This window comes from Monodelphis domestica, chromosome 6 (genome assembly GCF_027887165.1).
Source record: "Monodelphis domestica isolate mMonDom1 chromosome 6, mMonDom1.pri, whole genome shotgun sequence".
In the NCBI taxonomy this organism is placed as follows: domain Eukaryota; kingdom Metazoa; phylum Chordata; class Mammalia; order Didelphimorphia; family Didelphidae; genus Monodelphis; species Monodelphis domestica.
The window spans coordinates 296,405,360-296,426,874 of record NC_077232.1 but is presented as its reverse complement, the minus strand read 5'-3'; the positions used below and the strand labels follow the sequence as shown (position 1 = coordinate 296,426,874).

Sequence of the window (21,515 nt, the reverse complement as noted above, 5' to 3'; positions counted from 1 at the left end):
CCAATAAAATGAAAAAATTGTCAGATTGCATTTAAAAAACCAAAATTCTACAGTGTGTTGCTTACAAGAAATACTTTGGGGGGAAAAAGCATACACAAAATGAAATAGAGAAAATGTAAACTGAGGGGAAACTGTTTCTTGTTGCTGTAAATGACTGCTGTCCTCTGGCTTTTGTTTTGAGAGAGTTGCTAAGGGAAACTGCTTCTTTGTAATGGAGGTAGGAATGAGAGATGCTGAGGGATGCTGATACACAGATATGCTGCAACACAAGGGAACTGCTCTGGGGAATGCTCTGGGGCCCTGCCTACTGAAGATCCCTATTGATGGCTGATGGATTGGTCTCTTTCCTAATCTCCTCCCCTATTCACTCCCTCCCTTCTCCAACCCTCTCCTTCTTCCTACCCTCTCTTCCCAATTCTTCTTGAAGCCTTTGGCTTCTTCCCTCCCCCCTGAGTGAACAATAAAGATACTCTTTTCTTTACCTTTTTCAAGTCAAGGGGTTTACTGGGATAACAGGATGGGAAACTGAGGTTAGAGGGATGAGGATGTCCCTAATCTAAAATGAGGGAGAATTGAGGGTTTGAGAAAGTAGTCCAGTCAAAACTGTGACAATAAAGTGGAGGAATTCCATGGAGACTGGAACAACCTCCAGGAAGTGATGCAGAGTGAAAGGAGCAGAACCAGGAGAACATTGTACACAGAGACTGATACTCTGTGGTACAATCGAATGTAATGGACTTCTCCATTAGTCTCAATGCTATGTCCCTGAACAACCTGCAGGGACCAAGGAGAAAAAGACATTACCCACAAGCAGAGGAAAAACGGTGGGAGTAAAAACGAAGAGGAAGGACAACAGCTTGACTACAGGGGTGGAGGGGATATGAATGAGGAGAGACTCTGAATGAACACCCTACTATGGAAACCAATACCATGGAAATGGGCTTGGATTGAGGAAGCATGTGATACCCAGAGGAATTGCACATTGCCAATGGGAGGGGTGGGGGGAGGAGGGGGTAAAGGTGATCTTTGTTTCTAATGAATAACCTTGGAAAATGACCAAATAAAATAAACACAAAAAAAAAAGAATTTGAAAGAGAAATTCCATTTAAAGTCACCGGAGACAATATAAAATACTTAGGAATCTATCTGCCAAGACAAACACAGGAACTATATGAACACAACTACAAAACACTCTCCACACAATTAAAACTAGATCTAAACAATTGGAAAAACATTGATTGCTCATGGGTGGGACAAGCTAACATAATAAAAATGACCATCCTACCCTATTTAGTGCCATACCCATTGAACTTCCAAAAACCTTTTTTACTGAATCAGAGAAAACCATAACAAAGTTCATTTGGAAGAACAAAGGGTCAAGGATATCCAGGGAAATCATGAAAAAAATACAAAGGAAGGTGGCCTTGCAGTTCCATATCTCAAACTATATTACAAAGCAGTGGTCATCAAAAAAATTTGGTACTGGCTAAGAGACAGAAAGGAGGATCAATGGAATCGACTTGGGGTAAATGACCTCAGCAAGACAGTCTATGACAAACCCAAAGATCCCAGCTTTTGGGACAAAAATCCACTATTTGATAAAAACTGCTGGGAAAATTGGAAGACAGTGTGGGAGAGACTAGGTTTGGATCAACACCTCACAGCCTTCACCAAGATAAACTCAGAATGGGTGAATGACTTGAATATAAAGAAGGAAACTATAAGCAAATTAGGTGAACACAGAATAATATACATGTCAGACCTTTGGGAAGAGAAAGATTTTAAAACCAAGCAAGACTTAGAAAGAGTAACAAAATGTAAAATAAATAATTTTGACTACATCAAATTAAAAAGGTTTTATACAAACAAAAACAATATAACTAAAATTAGAAGGGAAGCAACAAATTGGGAAACAATCTTCATAAAAACCTCAAAAACCTCTGACAAAGGTCTAATTACTCAAATGTATAAAGAGTTAAACCAATTGTACAAAAAATCAAGCCATTCTCCAATTGAAAAATGGGAAAGGGACATGAATAGGCAGTTTTCAGTTAAAGAAATCAAAACTATTAATAAGCATATGAAAAAGTGTTCTAAATCTCTTATAATCAGAGAGATGCAAATCAAAACAACTCTGAGGTATCACCTCACACCTAGCAGATTGGCCAACATGACAGCAAAGGAAAATAATGAATGACGGAGGGGATGTGGCAAAGTGAGGACACTAATTCCCTTTGATCCAGCCATAGCACTGCTGGATTTGTACCCCAAAGAGATAATAAGGAAAAAGACTTGTACAAGAATACTCATAGCGGTGCTCTTTGTGGAGGCAAAAAAAATGGAAAATGAGGGGATGCCCTTCAATTGGGAAATGGCTGAACAAATTATGGTATATGTTGGTGATGGAATACTATTGTGCTCAAAGGAATAATAAAGTGGAGGAATTCCATGGAGACTGGAACAACCTCCAGGAAGTGATGCTCCAGAAACGAGCAGAACCAGGAGAACATTGTACACAGAGACTGATATACTGTGGTACAATCGAACGTAATGTAATGGACTTTCCATTAGTGGCAATGCAATGAACCTGAACAATCTTCGGGGATCTATGAGAAAAAACACTATCCTCAAGCAGAGGACAAACTGTGGGAGTAAAAACACCGAGGAAAATCAACTGCTTGACTACAGGGGTGAAGGGGATATGATTGAGGAGAGACTCTAAATGAACACCCTAATGCAAATACCATTAACATGGAAATGAGTTTGGATGGAGGATATATGTGATACCCAGTGGAATCCCCAGGGGAGGGGTGGAGAGGAGGGGGGAGGAAAAGATCTCTGTTTCCAATGAATAATGTATGAAAATGACCAAAAAATAATAATGCTTAAAAACCAAAAAAATAAATGGATGAATCAATCAATCAATTAATTAATTAATGCACCAATCTTAAAAAAAAAAACCAAACTACCCATGTCTCAATGTGTCCCAAAACTGAATCTAACCTGCCAGGAGACTGGTGGGAGACTTTTGGATTCTGGGAATCAGGTCTAGACCAGAATAGGGTAGAAGATCATCATTCCCCAACACTCACCACTGACATAGCTAATTTTATCACTTTCCTTTCCCTTCCCAATTCCACTTGAAAGGCAATACACTCTGTCTCAAGGTGAGGGTTATGTGAAATACCCTAGTAGGAAAAGGATGGATGTAGGTCCTGGTCCTAACGTGATTACCCTAGGACCAATTCTCTGGTTTCCTTTGCCTTCAAGTCCCTTGGACATCTCCAATTAAGCCAATTGGCCTTTTCAGTCTTCTCATGATCTTAGCAAATAAATGAGTGTCACTTTCTGGGAAATAATTGTTCAACCAAGGCTTCTATAAGTGCTCGTAATCAATCTAGCTAGCTCAGTGAATAGAGGGCCAAGTCTGGAGATAGGAGGTGCTGGGTTCAAATCTGACCATAGACACTTCCTACCTCTTTGACTCACCCTCAATTGCTTGGCCCTTGCCTCTCTCCTGCTTTAGAACCAATACTTAGAATCAATGGGTTTAAAAAACAATAACAATAATCAACCAATAAAATATTTATTAAGTACCAGAGGGAGACAGAGAGAGAGCATACATACTGTCTGAAGTTGTTATTAAGACCCAACTTAAATCTCACCTCAGATAGTTAGTAAAACTGTGTGACTTTAGATATGACATTTAACCTGTCTGTTTTCACCACTGAGAAAATGGGACCAATAATGGGGAAAATAATACCCATCTCCCAGTGTTGTTATATGGATCAAATGAGATATTTGTAAACTGCTAGGCATAGTGCCCAGCACACAGGAATAAATGCTTTCTAGCAGGAAAGGTATGTACAGAAGATTATGCATGAACCAAAAGAGGAGGTTAGAGCAAAGGCTTATATTAACAGGGTGAAAGAGGAGAGTATCAAAGCTACCTTTTAATTTATCATAAAAAAAAAAACCTAAGATTTGAACAAGTGATCCCATCACTATCTGGCAAAAATAAAAAGAGGGAGAAGAAATTCAGATTTTATATTCTTAGGCTCAAAAATCACTATAGAGGGAGAGACGGAGTCAAGATGGTGGCGTAGAGGCAGCGAAAGTCCAGACCTCTGAAAACCCTTCCTTACTAATTACAAACTAAATGCTCCTAGGGGACTGAAAATCAAACCTAACAACAAGACAGAGCCAAGGAACCATCCTGCTAGACTCAACTTAAAAAGTACAACCCCCCCCCCCCCCTGCAAAAGCCGGAATCTGAGAACACTTGGGTTTAAGGGGAAGGAAGAAGGAAGGTCCCAGGACCCCTCCCCCACCTAGAGGGCTAAGCCTCCAGTGGCAACTGGAACCATTAGGAGGGCAAAGGTGGTCTAGAGGGAGTACCTTGCGGGCAAAGATGTGCCAGGCTCAGAACGTGGAACACAGGTGGTGGAGAATCAGAGAAGGAGCTCAGAGCGGGCAGCCTAGTTGCAGCAGTGGGGACAGTCCATATTGCTCTACCCTTTCAGGAGGTTTTGGCCTCAGGGCACATCCAGGCCAACCTAGCTGGACTTAATCCCATGAAAGTCTTCAGAGGGCAGGGAAGCTCAAGCTCCAACACCCCTCCCCCACAGACTGCTGGACTTTAATCCAATCAAAGCCTTCAGAGGACAGGGAAGCTCAAGCTCCAACACCCCTCCCCCAGACTGCAATGAGATTTGCTGACAAAGCTCCAAGAGGGAGGACTGACAGAAAAGCCCAAAACTAAAAAAGAAAAAAAAATGAGAACAAAAGTGAAGACAACTGCAGGGAGTAAAGAAGGGGTAAATATGAGCAAAAGAAAAAAAAAAAGAGAGAAATTGGAATTGACAGTTTCTATACAGGCAATGAACAAAGAGCAAAAGGAACAGAGGAGGAGGGAACACCAAGCAATAAAGCTTCCACTATTTAATCCACTATTTGATAAAAACTGCTGGGGAAATTGGAAGACAGTATGGGAGAGACTAGGTTTGGATCAACACCTTATACCCTACACCAAGATAAACTCATAATGGGTGAATATAAGCAAATTAGGAGAACACAGAATAGTATACAAGTCAGATCATTGGGAAATGAAAGACTAGCAAGAGTTAGAAAAAAATAACACAAAATGTAAAATCAATAATTTTGATTACATCAAATTAAAAAGTTTTTGTACAAACAAAACCAATGCAACCAAAATTAGAAGGGAAGCAACCAATTGGGAAACAATCTTCATAACAAAAACCTCTGACATAGGTCTAATTACTCAAATTTATAAAGAACTAAACCAATTGTACAAAAAATCAAGCCATTCTCCAATTGAAAAATGGGCAAGGGACATGAATAGGCAATTTTCAGTTAAAGAAATCAAAGCTATTAATAAGCACATAAAAAAGTGTTCTAAATCTCTGATAATCAGAGATGCAAATCAAAACAACTCTGAGGGATCACCTCACACCTAGCAGATTGTTCAACATGACAACAAAGGAAAGTATGAATGCTGGAGGGGATAAAGACTGCCTGCCCTTTGATCTAGCCATAGCACTGCTGAGTTTGAACCCTAAAGAGATAATAAGGAAAAAAATTTGTACAAGAATATTCATAGCTGCATTCTTTGTGGTGGCAAAAAATTGGAAAATGAGGGGATGCCCTTCAATTGGGGAATGGCTGAAGAAATTGTGGTATATATTGGTGATGGAACTGTGGAAGTAGAAACACAGAAGAAAAAAGAACTGCTTGAATACATAGGTTGAGGGGATATGGCTGGGGATGTAGGCTTTAAATCAACATCCTGGTGGAAACATCAACAACATGGAAATAGGTTCTGATCAAGGACACATGTAATACCCAGTGAAATTGCTCATCAGCTATAGATGGGGTGAGGGGAGGGAGGGAAATAATATGATTCTTGTAACCAAGGAATAAAGTTCTAAATTGTCTAAATAAAAATAAATAAATAAATAAATAAATAAATAAATAAATAAATCACTGCAGACCTTGCAGCCATAAAATTAAAAGGCACTTGCTCCTTGGCAGGGAAGCTGTGGCAAATCTTGGCTGCATACTAAGAAAGCTGAGACATCACATTGATGACAAAGACACATATAGTTAAAGTTACAGTTTTTCTGGTAGCAATGTATGTCTATGAGAGTTAGAAGTGGAGGGTCACAGAATTGACATTTTTTCATTGTGGTACTGAAGAAACCTGAAAGTCCCTTAGTCAGCAAAGAGATCGAATCAGTCAATACTTGAAATTAATTCAGACTATTCATTGGAAGGTCAAATACCAAAATTGAAGCTTACGTACTTTGGCCACAAAATGAGAAGACAGTACTCACTGGAAAGATCCCTGATGTTGGGAAAGACAAGACCAAAGGAGATGGGGATGACAAAGGATGAGATGGATGGATAGTGTCATGGAAACAATGTAAATGAACTTGGACAGACTTTGATAGATAGTGGAGAACAAAAGGGCCTTGATGGGCTATGGTCCACAGGGTTCCAAAAAGTCAAACACTGAACAACAATTAGAGCAAATCAGTCTAGCTAGATTTTGGAATGTTAGATGGGGTATAATGTCTTGCAAGGCTGGAAAGAGAAGTTAGGGATGGATTGTTCACAGCATGTTACAAACCACTAGAGTTAGTGGGGAGGGGAGAGTAACTTTAGGCAAAGGAGGCAATAAAAAAGCTCTCTGGCATTCTAAAGGCAAGAGGATGAAGGAGCTGTGATGGGGGAGGGGGGATGGTGGAATGGTGGGGAAGTGGGAACAATGAGATCTAGCAACTGACTAGCTGTATAAGGCCAGGAAGAGTGGAGTACAATATGATTCTGAAGTAAAGGATAATCTTCAGGTAAGCTTGGGAAACTGGAAGGATAACGATATCTCCAAAAAAAAAATAGAAAGGTGGAAAATAAGAAGTTTGGGGAGGATAGAGAATAAATCAAGTTTCAAACATAATGAATTTAATAAATCAATTCTAGGACATCTTCAGAAATTCCAATAGATGGGGCAGCTGGGTTGCTCAGTGGATTGAGAGCCAGGTCTAGAGACCAGAGATCCTGGGTTCAAATCTGAACTCAGACACTTCCTAGCTATGTGACCCTGAGCAACTCACTTAACCCCCATTGCCTAGCCCTTATCACTCTTCTGCCTTGGAACCATTGTATTGATTTCAAGTATTGATTCCAAGACAAAAGGTAGAGATTAAAAAAAAAAGAATGAAATTCCAATAGATAACCAATTGGTAATGCAAGACTACAACTCAAGGAAGAAATTGTTGTTTTTTTTTCTAGTTTTCTGGTCAGGTCTGACTCTCTGTGACCCCATTTGGGGTTTCCTTGGCAAAGATACTAAAGTGGTTTGCCATTTCTTTCTCCGGCTCAATTTACAGATAAGGAAATTGAGAATAACAGAGTTAAGTGTCTTGAGCAGGGTCACACAACTGGTAAGTGTCTGAGGCCAGATTTGAACTATCCTCTTCTGACATCTGGACTAGGACTCTATCCACCCACTTCACCATTGAGTCTGCCTAAGGGAGAGACCATGTCTCAGGAGAGTCTTCATCCCCTACTCAATAAGAAAGGAAGCTAAGAATATGCACTTTGGAAATAAAATTGAAAGATCAATTTTTTCATTGGCATATTTATTAAGTACATTAACATTTTTAGCACCATAAAGGTATACATGTACAAAATACAAATTAGTAAGAACCTTGATTCTGTTTCTTGTCAAACATCTATTTTATTAGCATAGCTTTTCAAAGAAATAGCCACACAATATGTTCAGCCTATTTGTTTCTTGCTTTAGTCTTAACTGAGAAAAGGTCTGAGAACCTTGATTCACAGAAATAATTCATCAACAAAAATCAAATCCTTGTGAGCCATTTTAGTAAAAATGCATATGGATGAGGGCATTCAAAATGGCAGAATGAGAGGAAAAGGTGCAGTGAATCTCACAGACTACCAGCTATATACAGAGCAAGGAACAAATTCAGAAGCAAGGAGTAGCTATATCCTCTGGAGCAGAGCAGTCATATCTCAGTTCTAGCTTTCAAATCAGTCTGCAACCTGCAGAGGAATAGCAGGAACAGGAATCCCAGATCAAAGATAAGTCTTCAGTTCTGTCACTCTAACATCTTTCCAGCTGGCTGATAGGGGTGAAGTCCAGCAGCAGTCTACTGTAACTCCAAAGAGGGGAAGGCCATAGATTTTTACTCATATTCAAACACAAGTCGGGAATTTGCAGAATTCAATGAAAAAGGCAGCAATACTATGCCTTGGGTCAGACTACTTTAAGAGCATTGAAAGCCTCCAATCCCCACGAATCTTTTAAGTACTTTCACACTCTAAATCCTATCATCTAATTAATCAACACATTCAAGCATATTTATTTCTCTAGTTTTCTACTCTCACAACAATTTTCTTGACTGGGCATGGATCCAAATTGTAAGGATATTAGAAAATAAGTATTGTTTTATTAGTTTAGGAATAAGAAGTAAAGTGGCTGCTTGAGAAAAGAACTGGAGTTTGAAGCAGAGCTGAGAGAGCGTGTTGATTTCAGATGTGACAGTTATAACCATTTTTCCATGTCAATTACTCTCTCTGGCAGTTGGAAGAGACACACTCAAGGCTGGAGGAGGGGAAGTCTTTGCCTCTCTCTCTGACTGAGGGAAAGATCTGAAGGAGCTCAGTTTTCCTTTCCCAAATTGGGACACACTAGTGACTATCTATTGTGGTTTTATAGATAGAAAAACCTGGTCTTTGGTTTGGACTCACATATGAGTTTCACTTCATCACTGAGGATACTTTTGATTACCTTTATCAAAAGTATCCAAACAGTTTGAACCTGATTGGCGAGTTAAACAGTTTTGAAAAGCTTTGAATCTATATTGGAACAGTTTTTCCATCTAAATATTTTATTTTATGTAGCTCTCAAATTTTATTTTTACAATATGTCCTACTACATTTATCCAATTATTAACATCAGGCCAGAAGCCAATTTAGATTTCCAAGGATGGCATGAAATAGTCCCTAATCACTGCCTGGCACATAGAAGATGCTTAAGAGATGTTTGTTGACTGAAATAAGTTATAAATTTGACTATACATAACAGTAGATAAAAATCACTATGAATTTCATTAATATTTTGGGTATTTGGGTAATATTTGGCTATATGGAAAAACAAGCAATTCAAATACAAATCTGAATTAAATTGAAGATGGTCTATGAATTTTGAGTTTCCTAACAAACTATATAATTCAACTTTTCATTTAACCATATCTAAAGGACATATTTGAAATGAAAGGGTAAATCTAAATTTACTGTTCTTCCAACCACTTAAAGTTGGCCTTATTCTAAGGAAAACTTAAATGGGAAAAAAGAAACCTGGCATTTAAGAATACTATAGGAGGCAGCAGGATCGCTCAGTGGAATGAGAGACAGGCCTAGAGATGGGAGGTCCTAGATTCAAATCTGGCCTTAGATACTTCCTAGCTGTGTGACCCTGGGCAAGTCACTTAACCCCTATTCCCTAGCACTCACCACTCTTCTGCCTTGGAACCAATACAATATTGATTTTAAGATGCACGGTAAGGGTTTTAAAAGAAAAAAAAAGACTAGTAATATAAAGGCAAAACAATATAAAAAAAACTACAGCATGCCTTTTAAAAGGCTAAAAAATATTATATTTGACAGCTTCTATTTATGGCACTATTTAATTTAAATTGTACACAGACTAATTATAGATGAAAATGGAATATAATTTGGGCCATTAGTCCTAAGCAATATTTTATAAATCAGCCCTTGGAAATTATGTATTCACATTTTATGTGTGTAACCAACCATACTATAATTAGAATTTATGATAACTTTTTATTTAAAAGCCTCTCTTCAGGACAGCTAGGTGGTACAGTGGATAGAGGGCCAGGTCTGGAGTTGGGAGGTCCTGGGTTCAAATATGGATTCAGATACTTGTCCTTCTCTCTGTGAAGAAGGGATTGACTCTCCCCTTACCTATTTTTAAAATTTAATCAACTGAAAGCAAAGACTCCCAATGAAGTTTACAAACCACTGCCCCCTGGGCAGTATTAAGCAAATTTAAAGACAGTAATCAGTCCCTGTAAGGTGGAGAAAGGGACAGGAAGGGACATTAAAAAAAAGGTCTTTAAAAAGGGGGCAGCTGGGTAGCTCAGTGGATTGAGAGACAAGTCTAGAGACCAGAGATCCTGGGTTTAAATCTGACCTCAGACACCTCCCAGCTGTGTGACCTGGGCAAGTCACTTAACCCCCATTGCCTAGCCCTTACCACTCTTCTGCCTTGGAACCAATACATAGTATTGATTCCAAGTCGAAAGGTATGGGTTTAAAAAAAAAGGAGGGGAGGGGGGGGGGAGCTGGCACCTAAACTTCCTGTCAGGAGGTCTTTGAGCTCCTGAAGGATCTTGGACTGGGACTGCAATGTGGAGCTACAACTTGGGTGAGTGGAAAGCTGACTCCTTTCCTGACTTCTGGAGAGATTAGTTTCCAGAGAGGTCTCCCCTTCTTGGAGGAGGCTGAATGGATGGACCCCTTGTTTTATTCACCACCGGCCAGCTAACTAGCCCTGCCTGGGTTGAGCCAGGGACCGGAGCAAATATCTAGTGTGTCAGGCCAAGTATCAAAGCAAGCAGCTGATTTTCTAGAATGGTTATGCCAAACTCAAGAAAGTAATTAGCAACAGGAGCATTCAGAAAAATGAGTTAGTTGTCCTAAAGCTTCCAACAGTATCCATATTGCCTTCTGAGGTGTTGCTTTTCTTTGTATGCACTTAGCACAGTACCTGGCCCAAAGGAGCTGCCCAATAAATGATTGGCTGATTAATTAAAATCAATTCAGGTGCCAGAGGCTCTGGTAATGTGAGCACACAACACAATCAAATAATGTTGGGTGCGGAAGAGCTTTTACAGTTTACCTTAGTCCAGTGATGGAGAACCTAAGGCATGGGTGTCAAAGATGGCATGCAAAGCTTTCTCTCCCTCCCTACCCCCCACCTCCAGAGTTCATTACTAGAAAGGCAGACTCAGGCAGAGCTGTTCCCCTCCCCCTCTTCACCATGCCCGATGACATTTTTTACTTCCCCCACCCCTCTGCCCAGCAGCCCATTGGGAGCACTTTTGCCCGGGGGGGGGGGGGGGGGGGGAGAAGCACATACCCAGCATGTGTGGAGAGGCATGACACTATGTCTTTGGCAGGGGTGAGCACAGCAGTCTGGGGGGGGGGGGGGGAGGGACAGGGCACAGCACTCCTTCTCTAAAAGGTACACCATCACTGTCTTAGTTTAAGTCCTTATCCTGACAACCAAGGGTCAGAGACTTGCCCCGGGTTACAGAGTTAGAACAATGGAGAAGAGAACATGAACTGATATCTTTCTTTATCACAAACTAAACAATCACAGACAGACAACTGAAATCCAAGTTCAAGAACAGAATGATTTCAATGACTTTGCATACCTATTTCCTCCCTCCACCTCCCCCCATAGATATATAGATGCAGTTAGGTGACCAGACCTATAGGGTGAAGATTCATTTTCAAATCTAGCCTCAGATACTTACTTGCTGTGTGATCCTGGACAAGTCACGTAACCCTTTTGGGGCTCAGTTTTCTCATCCGTAAAATGGGCTAGAAAAAGAAATAGAAAACCACTCCAAGAAATACCCCAAAAGGGGGTCATGAAGAGCCCATCATGTTAAGTCATTTCTCAGTCAACAGTTCTAGTCTCAAATCAAATAAGAATGCATGAATTCTTTTTATATATACAAATTGCTATACCGAGGTTAAAGATAATGTTTGGCATTTATTAAAATACATTTGTTTGAAATTTAAATAGAAAGAAAACATTCTCCAGGAGGCATTCATATTAATGGTCATCAAGCAGGTCTATATAAAATGAACCAAATTTCTAAGGCTCAACATATTTCTATTTGCTTCCATTACTCAGATGGGTCATTATGGAGGTCCCAAAATTACATTATATGTTTCCTTCTTGAACATGAGCTAAACAGGCCAAGGCAGCCCTGCTCAACAGTGAGCAGAAAATGTTTCAGCAGGGAATAATGACTACAACTTCTGATGAGGCCACTCATTTAGCAGACTTTACTCTGGGCATTTTGCCAGAAGAATTTTATTGGTGCTGAAATGCTGCACTGAGAGCTTTTTACAAGATCCCCAATTCAGTTTTTATATGAGAAAGGCTAAGGTAAAGAGGAAAGAAGGAGATGTTTTGGCAGGAAGGAAGATGAGGAAAGAGTGGAATTAAAATCCATGTTATTAAATTGGACAGGCTTGGCTGAATATGTAACCATCTGCAAAAAAATAAAGATGCTACTTGTCACTTTTCCTCACCTAGCTCATCCGTGGAACAATCTATGACTTAAGCAGTATGGCAGGCAAGAGAGCCTAGGTTTCCCAAGCAACTCCCTTGAATACCCAGGCTTCCCAGTGTGAATTTTAGATTTACTCCATCCTCCTTAGTCTTTAGAATTTTAGCAACCAGGAATGTATACACCCCTACTTAAGGATTAAGTGTGTGGGAGGAAGGTCTATGACCCCCCCCTATGCTAGCAAATGACAAATCAGAAACAACTTACTGACTCCCTGGGCCATCGAAAGCCAAGTTTAAGCCACCATTGGTACATGTGAGACACAGGAAGTGATATAAAGAACTATCTTTATATTTCTCATCTCTTCCTATGAGAAGGACTTGGCAGTGGAACTTGACTGTGGAGGAGCTCGAGCGTGAGACCTCAGACTGCTTCCCTTAGACTATCACGTGGTGAGTGCAAGGCTTAATCCCATTTCCTTGGCTTTTCTGGAGGCACAAGCCTCTGAGGAGGTCCCTCAGCTTGGAGGAGGCCTCATGGCTAGAAGTCATACTAGATTTAATCCTCTGACCCCTCCCCTTTGACTAGGCCCTCTGAACTGCCTGGTATCTCTCTCCTTTTCCTCTCTTTCTTTCTTCTTTAATATCTTCACTCTACTGTAAATAAACCACCATTCTGACTTGAATATTTCATTGGAATTTAGAATTTAAAATCCCTGGCGACCAACTAAAAATATATTCAGTCCAACCATAAGTTTTACTCCTAACAGTCTTTTTACCCCTAATCCATTTTACTTCTCATGTTAGGTACCTTTTCTCCACTTCAACCCCATACACAGAAAGGGAGGAAGAGTCCTGAAGGGCCTACATCTGATGATCATTAAGCACAAGTGGTCCAGGGATCCAAACTCCATAGAGTTTGGGAATATCTTCCATGTACTTGATTCCTCAGTCACTGACTTCTCTCCTTTGCTCCCACATTCTCTGCCAACCATCCCTATCAAGAAGCCACCTAACCTATCAAGTAATAACACTTGTATAACTAGTGAAATTGCTTATCAGTTCTGGGAGTGGGAAGGAAAGGGAAAGAAAATGAATCATGGAAAAATATTTAAAATTTTTTTTAAAAGAGCTAAAAAAATAAAATGTCATGGCTTATGCACTGAATTAAGAACAGAGGTGACCTGATTTAACTTCCTGTGACCTCCAAGAATACCTCTGGGAACCCAAAGGTAAAGTCACCTTAAAGATGACTGCTTACTCAGTCAATCAGTAGTACCCTCAATCTCTTTTGGAGAGATTCTGGACAATTATTATTGAGAACTTCTCTGGCAACAATTCAATGAAGATTTGAGCAGAATTAACATTAAACCTCATCTTCTGTTCAAGTCTATATCAATGAAGAGTGTTTTATAAGAAATGTATTTAACAGAATGTGACTTTGCAGTAAGTGACTAGATCCAAAGAGTAACCACAATAAGAGAAACTGCTGAAACATTCTAAATCCTGAGAATAAGTGATGAGTTCCAAATGGAAATTCAGTGCCTGGTAAAATTCTAAGTACATATGCACACATCTCTCTAAATGGATGTATAGAAATCATGTCAACTTGTTTATTTGAATAATTTAACTCACTCACACATGGACACAAGAAATAAGCCCAGAAAGAGGCCCCTTGGAAGTAGGAGATAGAAAACTGGCTGGCCACCTTACACAGGGCAAGTCATTTACCCTCTCTTAGCAACTCACCCAAAGACAGAGGCCACATGCTGATCAGCCCTGGTATGGAGAAAGATTCTCTTTTCAAGGAACTCCCTACACCAAAGACACCACTGGTTCAAAAACAAACAAAAACTATGAGGTTAACCTAAACTCTCTAAGGCATTTAAAAAGCAAACTTTCCTTCTCAGCATTTAGATGTTAAGTAAATCAGGGAGTTCCCTTAACCCTGCCAATTTTCCAAATGAACAAACTGAGGCCTATGAAGGTTGCCAAGATGGTCCTGGAGTAAATGTGAGGGCTTAGAGGGAGACTTACATTATCAGGCATCAGGTCCAAAAAGCTCCTGCTGATTCTGAGGTATCATCTCACACCTATCAGATTGGCCAATATGACAGCAAAAGAAAATGACAAATATTGGAGGGGATGTGGCAAAATTGGGACACTAATGCATTGCTGGTAGAGCTGTAAACTGACCCATCCATTCTGGAAAGCAATTTAGAACTATGCCCAAAGGGCTATAAAACGATGCCCTACCCCCTTGATCCAGTAATACTAGGTCTTTATCCTGTAGAAATCAAAAAAAGGGGGGAGGACCTATTTGTACAAAAATATTTATAGCTGCTCTTTTTGTAGTAGCAAAGATTTAGAAATTAAAGGAATATCCATCAATTGTGGAATGGCTAAACAAATTGTGGCATACGATGGTGACATAATACTATTGTGCTATAATGAATAATGAACAGGCTGATTTCAGAAAGAGCTGGAAAGACCTACATGAACTGATGCAGAGTGTAGTAAGCAGAACTAAGAAAACATCGTACACCATAATTGCATATATTGTGATTGACTTAGCCACAATTAGCAATACAATGATCCAGGACAATTTTGAGGGACTTATGACAAAGAATGTTTTCCACCTCTAGAGAAAGAGCTATTGGAGTACGAATGCTTGTTTATTTGGGATATATGTTTTAGGTAAGGTTTTGATTTAAAACATTATTCACTTACAAAAATGAACAATACAGAAAGATGTTTTGTGTGATAATACAGAGATGACCCAGATCAAATCATCTGCCTGCACCTGGAGTGGGAAGGGAAGGGAGGAAGGGAGGGAGATTAAGCCGATCATAAAGCTTAGGAAAACGTGTGTAGAAAATTGATAATACATGTAATTGGTAAAAAAAAATATTAAAATGAAAAAGAAAAAAGTCCAAATAGCTTTCAGGAGAGAAAAAAAAAAAGCTCCTGCTGCTCTAGGCCAAGCAAAACTGCTTTGCTCTCAGGAGTAGCCTCTAGTCCCATGCTTGGGCCACCAGGCAAGAACACATGAGCAGCAACACATGTCCAGTGCTGATCCCTACCATCTACATTTGTGCTGTCAGAGGGCCAGCTGAGTGAACAGAGGTTGAGTCTAAAGAAAAAGAGGACTCAAGGGAACTCAAGGACTCCAAGCACATGAGAAGCTGTCATGTGCAAGAGGAATTAGGCCTGTTTGTTCTGGTCCCAGAAAGGAGAGCCCAGGAGCAATGGGGAGAGATGCAAACAAAAAGGAGACTGTTAAAGAAGAAAGTTCCTCTTACTGACAGTCTCCAGAGGATGAACAGCCCAGCTTTTACAGGTGGAGGCACCTAGAGGACAACTGAGATCTCTTCCAATTTTAAGATTCTGGAACTTTGTGGACAGGAATAATGAATGAGCATACCAGGACCGAGCACTAATGAAAGGAAGACTATTCTATTTCCATCAGATTAACACAAGTTTAAAATGACCCAAAAAGTGTGAATGTGTTGATTTTTTGTGAAAAGCTATTTGCATAACTAACAAATTTTAAATGAAATCTACAAACAGATTACACCAGACCTCAAAAACAGCAAAGAGAAGCCTGCGGCTGGGCCTGGGATGATCTTTCTTTTCTCTGGTTCTCCCACCTTCCAAAATGTAAAGAGGAGCTGACACACAAAACTCATTAAACAACAAATTCATTAACCTAACAAATTAAGTTTAAAGCAGTATCTCCTATTTCTATTAAAATGCAAATATATTCATGCATCCAGTTCAAAAGCAATTGCAAATGCCAGCTTTTTTAAGACTGACCTCAGAGGCCCCAAACCTTCACAATTTGAAAAATTATCTCCTTAAAACTTAATCTTGCTCATTTTTTCTCCAAGAAATGGCAAGAAGGGAAACATTAGGAAAGAAAACCTTTAAGGATGAATTTTAGATAATACATCTTTAAAAAAAAAAAAAAAAAACAGTGTCCATTATTCCATACAAAGGCCTGTGCTGTCTGGGGACATAAAAGCATTCGTAAGTCTTCCTGCCTTCAAACCTTCTCCAGGGGGACACAACAGAAAAACAAAATCAAAACATGGTCCTCTGGGGGAGGGAGAGCGCTCCATCAGTATTCTGAGAAGCACAGTAGAGGAGGGAGCATAAGGAGGGAAGGGAAAGGGAGGAGCAAGTGGGGCGTTGAAAGTCATGTCTGTAGAGCTGGGGAAATAACTACAGGAAGAAATGGCAGGCAAGGCTGAAAAGGAAGGTGGAGCCATGTTGGAAGCAAGAGCAAGAGCTCTTAATCTGGGTCCAAGAGAGACTCCAGAGAGGTTAGAACATTTCAATGACTGTTTTCCTGTGTGCCTTGTACCATTTCATCTTGTATCATTTCAAAGTAATTCTGAGCAGGACTCTGTGAGGGGCCTACCTAGCAAAGGGCCTGTGAAAGACCCAAACAAGGTTAATGAGCCCTGTCCTCGAGGCCATCAGAAGCTACAAAAAGTTAGTATACCAAAGCTACTATGGCCCCAGCTCATTCAAAGAAAGAGCATTCCAAAGCTGTATAGAAGTCTGACAGGGAAAGGAAAAAGGCTGTAGGCAGAGTGGAGCTAGAGGGCTGAAGGTAGGGAGATAAAATGGGCAGGAGAGAACTGAAGTTGAAAGTGGGGACAGCTGGGTGGCTCAGTGGTTTGAGAGCCTGGCCTACAGATGAAGTCCTAGATTCAAATCTGGCCTCAGTCACTTCCTGGCTGTATGGCCCTAGGCAAGTCACTTAACCCCCATTGCCTAGCCCTTACCACTCTTTTGCCTTAGAAACATAGCATTGGTTCTAAGTAGAATACATAGTATTGGTTCTAAGGCAGAAGGTATGGGTAAAAAAAAAAGAATTTACTAAGCACCAGGCATAGGGGGGGCACAAAGACAAAAATGTACTAGTCTCTACCATCAAGAAACCTACATTCTAAAGGAAGTACTATGCACATATCAGGACATACAAAAAACACCACCAAAAATCCTCCAGTGCCTATCTCCAGGAGTAAATACAAAAACTCTGTGTGGCTTTTAAAGCCCTCCACAATGCATTCCCTTCCCACTTAGTCCCTGTAAATCTACCTAGCAACAACAATCAGTTACCAGGGCAGAGAGCCAGGAGATCTCTGAAGGGGGAAAAACAGCCCACCCAGTGCATGGCTGAGCCACTAGATTCCTGGAAGCCCCACACATGCATGTCTATACATAATAAACTGCCTGACTTAGGATCCTTTGACTGTTTCCATCCACGACCCTCTCATGCCCAGCACTAGGCACACAATCACTGCTAGATGGCTGCCTGAGGCATGTAAAGAAGTTAATATTGTTTGCTATAAGAGAGACTGACCATAGTATATGAATCAGTAAGACTTTCTTCTCCCTTATTAAGAGTTGTGTAGACAGATTATTCCCCATCTTCCCCCTTTGGAAGCTGGGGGAGTACTTCAGCTATAGGATCTCAGAGTCAAAAACCCTCAAAAACCAGTAAGCACCTCTGTAGTGCCCTTCTTAGCCTCCTGTTAGGAGGCAATGACTCCTCAAGGCTGCTCTCCCAACATTTCCCAAATCACTATTAAGTGGGTAAATATGTGCCCACGGGCCCTTGCTGCTTGGTGCCTTTACCCTCCAAAGCAGCTCAAGAATCTCCCCCTCTTTTTCTAATAACAGCTTCACAGACAAAAGGGTCAGAAAGCCCCTCTGCAGCTGGCACTGTAAGCACTTCCCCCTTGATAACTAACTGTGTCCATGAGGAGGAAATGAGGGAATGTTCTACTCTCACATTCTCATCCCACGCATCCAAAAACCCCAAAGCTTTGGTCTGGAAGCACAGTGGGCAGACCCACTGCCAACTGACATGTTGAGACCCCAGAACAAAAGGGAACATTTCTAGTCAGATAATAATGCATTCTACCCAAATGAAGCTATTTGTCATTTATTTAAAAATATTTGCCTGGTATCCATATCCAATGGAAAGTCTAGAAAACAGGGATATAACCCCTTAACTACCTATACTTCAAAGAGAGGCAAGGATCAAATGAGATCCCTGTGTGAAGAGGCAAGAAGAAAAGCTTAAGAGCACAGGTAGCAAAGGTTAATACTGAAATGAAGGAGGAATGCTTTGCTCTTAGCCATAGAAAAAAGAAAAGTAAAAAGGCACTCATGTTAAAAAACAGCTATCCACAGCCACAGAAGGAACTGTTGGAATCTGACTGCAGACCAAAGCGCACCACCTTTTACAAGTTTTTTTTTATTGTATATGTGATATATGTCTTCAGTCATCACATGAGGAATATGGAAATACATACTACATGAAAGCATTGATACAACCTATAGCAGATAATTATTTACTGCTCAGGAAGGAACAAAGGAGAGAAAGAACGTGAATCACAAAATGTCTGAAAGCAATTGCCAAAAATGGTTTCTCCGTGTAATTGAAAAAATTAAAGTGAATTTTAAAAATGTTAAAGTATAGATAAAGACAAAAGAGAAATTCTGAAATGGAAAAAAAGGAAGCTGTGGCAGCTTGTGCTGACATGGTCTCAGTCCTCTGTCCTCTGCTTGGTGAGATTACTTGCTGAGACAGAGGCAGGCAGAGATGAGGCTAAGTGCTTGAAACTAGAGTTTGGTGTGGCTGCTCCAACAGCCAATGAGAGATGGACACTCTAAGCACCAGCAAATACCTAACTGAAGATGGAGCTGGGGCAAAGAGGGCATAATCACCTGAAGGTCAAGTTCAGAGTGAACCTAATTGACAGTTTGATGATTACATCCAGCAATAGTCCACTTGAGCTAGAAGAAAAAAAACTAAAACTTGATTTAGATAGAAAAGTCACAAAGGAAGATAGCAAGGAACAAAGAGGAAAAAGCAGGCCAGTACAGTGAAGGCTTTGACAAGTTAATAAGAACGATCCCTGTCCACTAGAAGCTTATACTCAGTATCTTAAACTAAAGGGTTCTAAACAAGAAGACAAAATATAAAGCAGAGGCTAAAGGGGAGAGAGAAACAAAAGGCAAACTGATTAAAGACTAAGCGGTATCATCTAGATAGCCTTAAAATGATGGGGAAAGGCTGTTTTGTTTGAAAATGTTTGCAGAGGCTGAGCAGAGCTGCAGGTCACTTCGCAGCTATCTTCTTACCACTGTTTTCCCATTTTAAGCCTGGTCTTCCCTCATTAGAATACAACCTCCTTTAGGATAGAGCCTATCTTGCCTGTTTGTATCTGTATCCCCAAACTAAGCACACTCCATGGGCCAGAGTAAGGGTTTAATAAATGGGCTGGCGAACTGAAAAACGGTAGCTAGGTTGAAAATATAAAGCTACCCAAGGCAACAACTCCAGTGGAACCAGTTATTCAAAGCATTCTGAACACTAATAAAATGGTTAACAATTCCAATGGTGGCATATGAACGAGTTAAAAAAAACAACACTAAATCTCAGTCCTCAGGTACTTTGTCTGTCCATCATCGTCTAAAAGTATCCAAAATACACCATTTGATTCTGCAAGATGCCTAACTATATATTGGGTTTCACAGCTGCCAAGGTTGAAAATAGGATTATAAATTAACAAGATGTGACAGCTGTAATCCATCTAAATTTAACTACATGCCAGGTAGAATTTGGCTTGCATCTGGAGAGTGAATCCTGAGCTTAACTTCAGATTACCAGAGTCCCACTTGCCTTTTAACTGAAAAGAATGTTTCTTAAACCAAAAAGGAAGAAGCACTGAATGCCTCTTCCATGCACTCCACAGAGAAATGGTTCCCATAGTAGAAAGCTGCAAGTAGCCAGCAAACACCTATAAGACAATTCCCAACCTGCAAGGCCTAACATGGTGCTCACACTCACCAATGCACACGTCTATCTTCCCCTTAATAGATGCTTCATGAAGGGGAGTGTAGTTCCAATTGTCCCGGGCATTTGGATCTGCCCCTTGGCACAGCAACAGGCTCACAACTTCAGCATGGCCAAAGGAACAGGCATTGTGGAGAGGAATCAGCCCACCATCATCTCGGGCATGGACGTTGGCACCCATTTGCAATAAGTGTTCCACCACATCTTTCCTTCCAAAACCTGAAAACAAAGAAATGGAATATTTATATGCTGACCACTTGTTTCAAATAAGTAAAGACATTTAAGAATCTATATCAAAATATAAATTAAGATGACCAACTAAGTGATTTTTCTTACAAAATGGAACAAAATTAAAATTTAAAGGAGTAAAATTCAGGATCTCACCCAAACACCAGCTGTCCCATATAATAAGATATGAAAAGAAAGCTCCTTTTTGGCTGCTGGGCAACATTCAAAGCACACCTTACATGTATCACATCACCAAGAAATATATGTACAGAATTTATACTGGTACATGCAACTTCTCAATCTTTAAGAGAAAAAAAAACCCACCTCTTTCCCATAAGTTCCAAAAAATTAAAACCCCAATCACTCAATTTTACAGAAAGAACAAGAGGAAAATGGGTAAATTTTATGAGGGTGCATGACCCTGGGCAAGTTACTTAACCTTGTTTTGCCTTAATCCACTGGAGACAGAAACGTCAAACCACTCCAGTATCTCTGACAAGAAAATCTCATGAACTAGGGCAACTAGGTGATACAGTGGATAGAGTGCCAGACTTGGAGTCAGGAAGACTCCTCTTCCTCAATTCAAATCTGGCTCCAGATATTTATTAGCTGTGTGACCTCCTCACCTGTAAAAAATGATCTGGAGAAGGAAATGGCAAACTATTCTAGGATTGTTGCCAAGAAACGGGTTACAAAGAGTTATGGAATGATTGAAAATGAACTGCTAGACTGGCTAACATGAGAGCAATGGAAAGTAATGAATGCTGGAGGGGATGTGGCAAAGTTGGGACACTAATGCATTGCTGGTGGAGTTGTGAATTGATCCAACCATTCTGGAGGGCAATTTGGAAGACTGCCTGCCCTTTGTTCCAGCCACAGCACTGTTGGGTTTGTACCCCAAAGAGCTAATAAGGAAAAAGACATGTACAAGAATATTCATAGCTGTGCTCTTTGTGATGGCAACAAATCAGAAAATGAGGGAATGTCCATCGATTGGGGGAATGGCTGAACAAATTGTGGTATATGTTGGTGATG

At 40.3% G+C, this 21,515-nt stretch overlaps 1 protein-coding gene across 10 annotated transcripts in view; it reads right to left on the bottom strand.

Annotated features, from left to right (window-relative positions):
* Positions 1-21,515, bottom strand: part of TNKS (tankyrase) — a 221,797-nt gene that overhangs the window by 164,798 nt on the left and 35,484 nt on the right. For all 10 annotated transcript variants that reach the window (XR_008913059.1, XM_056803482.1, XM_056803484.1 and 7 more), the window contains one exon: positions 20,247-20,471. Coding sequence is in view for 9 of the 10 variants with exons in the window: in XM_056803485.1 (XP_056659463.1) it covers positions 20,247-20,471 (225 nt within the window). In the remaining variant the exon portion in view is untranslated. The remainder of the gene's footprint in view (positions 1-20,246; positions 20,472-21,515) is intronic.